At 53.3% G+C, this 6,654-nt stretch overlaps 1 protein-coding gene across 1 annotated transcript; it reads right to left on the minus strand.

Annotated features, from left to right (window-relative positions):
- Nucleotides 1–593: 593 nt before the first annotated feature.
- CORC01_08172 (uncharacterized protein) lies at nt 594–806 on the minus strand (the record flags this gene model as incomplete). Its single annotated transcript, XM_022619806.1, has 1 exon — nt 594–806. The coding sequence occupies one exon, from the start codon at nt 804–806 to the stop codon at nt 594–596; it is 213 nt and encodes a 70-aa protein (XP_022473730.1).
- Nucleotides 807–6,654: the final 5,848 nt, after the last annotated feature.

Genomic DNA, 6,654 nt, shown 5'->3' on the forward strand with positions numbered 1-6,654 from the left:
CAGACGATCGGCCTAGGTACTGAATTAAACCCGGGCAATGGTGCAGTAACAGTTCCGTGTCCGTGCCACAGCTCGAATGCGAAGAATGAGGCAGGCATTGGCAGTGGAATTATGGGTGAGATATGATTGAGCCGATCCAGCCCAGCTGTTTGCATGCAAGTCAATTTCTCATCCGAAGGCAAATGAAGCAACACAAAACCGACGTGAGGTACAATCCGCTGTGTCACCAGGTATCCCGCTTCAGAAACACGGCTGCTGACGGCACCGCGCCGTTTCTTCGCATGGTTGCTGCCGTTGACTCGGTGTAATCCAGCGTCGTCTGTGCTAGTCGTGGTCGTGGTCGTGGTCGTGGTCATGGTGGGGGTAGGCGGGTTAATAGCCATCTTGTCCCTTGCCTCGCTCCGTCCGGGTGGCAGTGGCACACGTATCGCCGTGTGTATGCCGCCGAATGGTCCGTTTGCAGGGTACTGTCCTGCGTCGCAAAGGCGTGTCCCGGACTCCAAGACGCTAGGTGGGATGGGGGCTGGAGCAAGTTCTTGTCAGGATGCTCGCTGCTGTCCGCACTGGTACCAGTCCAACAACCCCAAAGCCACTCATTGCCTCATCCTACATTGTAGATTCTTGCTACGCAATGAGACAACACCTACCACTGAGAAAGGAAGGATGGCCCAAGGTCGTGGACGGCTACACCGACCGGATCCCTCTCTGAAATGCGCGGGACAGGATCGTCCCCTTGCCGGCCAAACCGATATTGCCGCAGCGTCTGTTCTTGTCCAGGTTGTGCTGTGCAATGCCGCTTCTTTCATTCGTAATTGTAACCGGACCAGGGTTGCCAGGACACCATTGCTGTCTTTGGCCTTCTGTCCGCTGTATTGTTGCCCGTCGGTTAACCCTTGTCGTGCAAAGCGATTAAAAGAAATGAAGCGACAATAAATTTATCCCATAATTGCAATCGAGCTGAGAGAATTAAGGAGTTTCGTCGCCAACGCAACGGCCGCCTTGATTGCTTGATCTACCCCTTTCAAACCCGAAATAGAATGCAGGAGACATGCTGAGGCAGTGAGGTCGGCTTGAGTTGATAGAGCTAAGTGGATAACTCGGCCGGCCATTGTGCTATTCTCGAATCTCGCCCTCCTTCGTCGCCGCCAAATCTGTCAATGTGGGAGCAGCGCATGGAGCACCACCTTCAACCTCTTGAGCGATATGTAAAGTTCGACTTCAAAGCATACTATGTGGTTGGGAAGTCCCGCCAACAAAGGGGGTCGCTCTAGGAAGTGCATTTGAGAAACAAGACGAAGCGATGGATGATGAAGCGCTTCACTGAGCCCTGTCCATTGGACATTGCTTGCTTGCCTGCTTGCCTGCTTGCCTGCTGGTGCTAGACGAGGCTGTCAAATTTAGTGACTTGGTGCTTGGCTCAGGCGCTAGCTCTATGCTTCCGCGTGGAAGTCGGCCAATCGATTGTGTCGACCAGTACTTTGGAAAGTCAAGTGAGCAGAGCGCTAGGGTAGAGCAGACAAATACTCCACGGCCGATCCTTGGGCAAGGGAACTTGGATGCTTCCGTGGCTCCGTCCGGCCCATGCCCTTTGCGTTTGCCTCCTCATCCCGATGAAACCGCGGCTTGGGGCTCGCCATTTCCACACACCAGAGGACTTGATCTTGTTCAGGCGGCTTGTAAGCGACCTGCAAGGTTAAAAACAACAAATTCGAAAGAAGGAAGTAACACGAGGGACCACTGGTCGAGACTGCTCAGTGCTGTACATTCTGCCGAGGCACGTCATGCACAGACCAGTCTTTGTCCATTCGCTATCAGTTTGGACTCTGTGTGTTTGTTTGACCGGATCGTCACCATGCCATATTGCTGGACAGAAGCCAGTCACGAGCTGGCTCGATCAGGGAGTGGGCGCCGCGCTTGAAGGAATAGATGGACCTCTGACTGACGATGTGAGTGGGTGAGTGGCACGCCCGTTTCGACAAGCAATGGGGACATATCAAATGACAAAACGTCGGTAATACAGCGGCGTCATGGGCCACGCCGATCGTGCCGGCCGAATTGCTGGGCGCCGCTGCGCAGGGGCGTTGCTGCTCCGTCCATTGCGCTCAAATTCGCGAGACCGGCCAGGTCATTAAAATCCCTGCAACTCCTCACGACCCTGTTCGCCACGGACGCCACACCCCGTGAGCTACGCGCGAATGGGGTTGTCTTACCCGCGTTTCCCCTGCCAGACTGCCAGACAACCGAATGAATGGAGCGGACCAAAGTGGTTGCATCTACAGCAAGATTTGAGGTACCGAGCCCCAGACATGTCATGTAAGAGACGCAGTCAATCAGCACCAGAGGGTAAGGCCACAAAGACTCTGCAACCACTGGTAACCACGAGGGTGTCGGGCGTCGTCCAGTCATCGGGGAGTAAGTGAGGATAGCGACAAGCATCATGACTGGTGAAGGCCAACCAAGACAGGCTCCTAGCAAATCTATCAGTCAGTCGGGGTCAAAGAACATCCATAATAATGGGACGAGAGGGGGTAGGCGTCGTAATATCTAAGCCAACAATCGAGAAAGAGGACATACCTCTGTTGGCGAATGGACGAGGAGGCGCCCCCAAACGCCCCTGTGGCATGTCTGTTGCGTTGCACATTGAGATGTTTACCCGAAGGAAGTACATAGTTCAAGTCTGATGATTCCCAATGACCCCGAGAGGCCTGCCGGTAGAGCTTCAGGGATCTTTGTCAGATGCTTCTTGTGCCCACCTCACTCATGTTGAATCCGACTTTAGCAGCGTGGAGCTGCTGTGACTGGAGGGACTTTGAGATCTCGACCCCTCCAGTCTTGCCCCACTCAAGCGAAAAGGCGTCGTCGCCGGTCTGCGACGGAGGGAAAGGCCGCAGGACTGCTTAGAACCGATTCGAAGACATACACTGCATGGTTATCGATATTTGCCTGGCTCCTCCAGAGATTCGGGCATCGGCTGCACCCTCCGTGAATGAGAACTGAGAAACGATAGGGAGGAAGAGTACCACCTCCTCATTCGTCTATCGGTCTTCATCGACATACGCTCAGCATTCCTTGCCTTTCTCGGCCCAACTCATCGTGCCCTTGCCCGCTGCGACACAATACTGATATCGCGAGCAGGCCATGTTCAACTTCAAATATGTTCCTTGTCCAAGAAATTGGCCTCTTGCTTGGCTGTAGATGCCAAGGCTACTTTATGTGTTAGAAAAGAAGAGCCTGGAGCAGGCTTCCATATTGTGTGCTAATCAACATCAAGTAATTCCACTTTCCAGGAGTAATCGCACCGACAGATAGCGGGAAAAGATAATGCCTCACCCTCTGGAACGCAGCTTTGGGCCAGAGTGAAAAACACGATGCAGATGAAAGGAAAGCCTTGACCAGCCATCCTTCATTTGCACCACGCACACAAACCAATGCGGAGGCCAATTATTCCCTGTCTCTAATCGAGGTGGGTGTGGCTGTAGACCTTTGCTTCCGTTTTGTCGAAAGGGAAGCATCCTTGAGCTGTACGGGTAGCGAGAAGACACTTCCCGCACGATGGGACAAGTGGTGGCCCAAGCCACACTTCCTGTCTATGACTTGTAGGACAACCTCGAAGGTATGCCGCGAACAAGGATACGAGAAGGTATCGACCGGATAGCTAGCGCATCAGGTTCTTGAGGGCTGGCAGTTAAGTCTGGTTCTATTCTTCCGCTTCTCTGGCTTCATGAGGACGGTCTTCAGGGCACCAGTGGACCATGCGGCGTCAAGCAAGGGAATCTGCATCTGATTTCTTTGGCCTTCCGTATCGAAGATTTATACAGCGGTGACAGCGTTACGCTGCCTGCGGCGGCCGCCATGTGGCTTGTCTTTCGGCTAGCTCAGCCCTTCTGGTGTGATGCTCGGTCGGTCGATCGGTGGAAACAAAAGTGACTGTTTGATGGACGCCTTGAGTGTCTCAATAGAAGGTTTGGCAGGTGAAAAGGTTGCAGACCACATGTCGCCTTGCCCACTACCCTAGCTGGGATCACGACACAACTGGGTTCTGCAGTCTGACCATTTACCCCATATTGGGTACACCATCGTCTGGCTTGCGGAACGTCAGCAACCACCTACCCTTTCCATTCAATTTATATGGCGGGCTTGATGGCTTGATGAATATCAGCATCAATTTAGCGGCGTGGGACGGATACGAGGCTTTGAGGAGTCGCATTCGGGACAGTGTATGAAAGTTGACGGGCAGTCCTCTTGTCATTATCTTCGCTTCAACTTTCGGTCAAGGATGTATCCGTTTGTCTGCTGGCAGCGAGCGTCTGGACATGTTACCCCGACCTGGCTCGGGGTTGGAAAACTTGGACAAACACTAGGGTCCTTAGAAGCTCCTATAACGAGCGGATGATGGATGAAACCCGATTTTCATCTCCCAGACGAGTGTTTGTTGCTCCTCGTCTGTCAAAAATGATGGGGATGGTGGTTTTTTTTACGTGTAAGCGCTGAAAATGAACGGTATTCGAGTCGTAGAAACCGAAGGGTCAGTCTGAGGACATTGTTTTTAGAACAGATGCATCTCTGACTTTGAACTTCTCGACACGTTGAAAGAAGCCGCCTCTTTGCCAGAACCATCCGAAGAGAAAGTAATAGGCTGATGGCGTGTGGTGTTTCCAGCCTTCTGTTACACCCATACCGCTTCCCAATGTATCCGTAGGCGCGCCAGTTATTCACGACAACGACTTGGCTGAGCTGGAGTCGCAAGATTATTTTTTCCTCGCGAGGCAGAGCATGTAATAACGATTGAGAGCCGGCGCGAAGCGATTGAACATTGAACCCCTATTGGTTAGTATTTTCAAGCCTTCCAGGATGGTAGGGGCGTGTTTGAAGTATCCAGAACACTGTATCTGTAGTTAGTTTCGTTACCCAGAGGTCCCGATACTCCATGTCCGGTTTGTACTTGTCATCGGCAGGGAGGGTCGGCCAGGGATCAGGGACTGGTCTCGGGCCTCCGTGTTTTCCGCCGTGTAGGCCGAAGTGTCCATATTCACGAACGGTGAGAGGGCCGACTTGGCATCGCCATTTTTACTTCTTTTAATTTTAGCGATAATCGGAGCACTTCAAGGCATTTGGAACCTAGATAGTACTGTTGAAAGGAATATCTAAAGTAAAGTCTGTCCGTGCCCAAGGATGTGACCACAAGCTCCTTGCAACTCAGGTCGGGGGGTGTTGTCGATTTGGGCACTGGATGTCGGGGCTTTTGGCCGTGTCGAAGTCATCGAGCCGGCCGGCGGGGATGGAACGACTAAGAATGGATGGTTTGCTGAGCAGGCCATCATCTGGCCACCAAGCCATCACTCTGGAGATCCCAGAGCCAGTGCAATGGCCTGGAGAAGTCACCAGCTTGTGCCCCAAGTGCTAGAACATATTAGCGTTAGTCTTGTAGCCTTGTAGCACGTATCGTCAAATAAGAGCGGCTGGGGTGTCCCTAGCATCTTGCGTGTATAATTTGTTGCGAACTCTTTGCTGACATATCTGATGCAAAGTAGGCCCAGAGAAGGAATCTTTGTCCCGGAAACCGCACTACCGCCCTGCCGCCAAAACCACGATGGCTGTGGCGCTGTGTGGCAGATTTGTGAATAGGTGAGCGTGTGCGAGGGAAAGTATGCAAGTGTGCTGCGGCGACCTGAGTCTCGTGTCCTGAGTATCTGGGATCGGCGGAAGCATCGGCCAGGAACACTCTCGCTGTTACTGAGCCCGGAGGCAGCATCCTGTATGATGTATCCGAGGAGAGAGGGTTTGGACGGATGCGATGAGCCATATGAATCACCACCCGTCGAGTGTGTTCGGGTGCGCTAGATGGAAATCCATCCGCATGGCAAACCGTACAAAGTATTAGCCGTGGAGGAGATCCATCAGCAGGGCAAGTGGTCTGACGCATAGCACAGTGTGCTGTCCAAAACATCAGTCCATTGCGAGGGAATCTCGAAGTCGTACAGTGCGCGGTGGACAGCAGACGCAATGTATCAATGGGTGGTTGTCGGAATGCCAGTACTCGTGTGGTGCCAAGGATCAAGATGCAAGTGCCTGCTATTTGTGGCCGAGACAGTTGCTTCAAGGGGGCTGGGTTGTTGAGCTGGGCATGTCGTGTTGGCTCTCCCTGGAGTGCTGGCCACGCCGCTGAAGACTGAGGGCTTCGTCACCTATACCTGACATTGCCTCCCAGCAAAGAGGCTCCTCTCGAACACGGCAGGTGCTTAGCTGGTGGGTAAGACAGGCAGGGCATGAAATGCAAGGCCAACCCATCGCCGGTCCATTCGATAAACTTGTCGAGAGGAGGGGGTGTATGTGGGCGCGTTGGCCATGAGGCGAGTGTTGAGTGTCGACAAGAGTTGAAACCAACCCTGAACAATGATCGCCAAACGCCTCGTCTAGCCCCATTCCTTCTGGACGGTATAGGCGGTGGGTTGGGAGTCTACGGCTGCGGTGTGGGTATGGGTGTGTGGGTGTATGTATGTATGTGTGTGTGTGTGTGGGAGGGAGTGGTACGGTGGAGAATGGAGGAAAGTGAAGGGGGCCAGTTGAGACGGAGAGCAATGTAAAGGGTGAAGCAACGGACGAGTGTTCCCTGCGAAGGCTTCCTCTGTTGGCCGTCACGCTACCGCGGTGCGC

Source organism: Colletotrichum orchidophilum (genome assembly GCF_001831195.1).
Source record: "Colletotrichum orchidophilum strain IMI 309357 chromosome Unknown Scaffold_68.1, whole genome shotgun sequence".
NCBI lineage: Eukaryota > Fungi > Ascomycota > Sordariomycetes > Glomerellales > Glomerellaceae > Colletotrichum > Colletotrichum orchidophilum.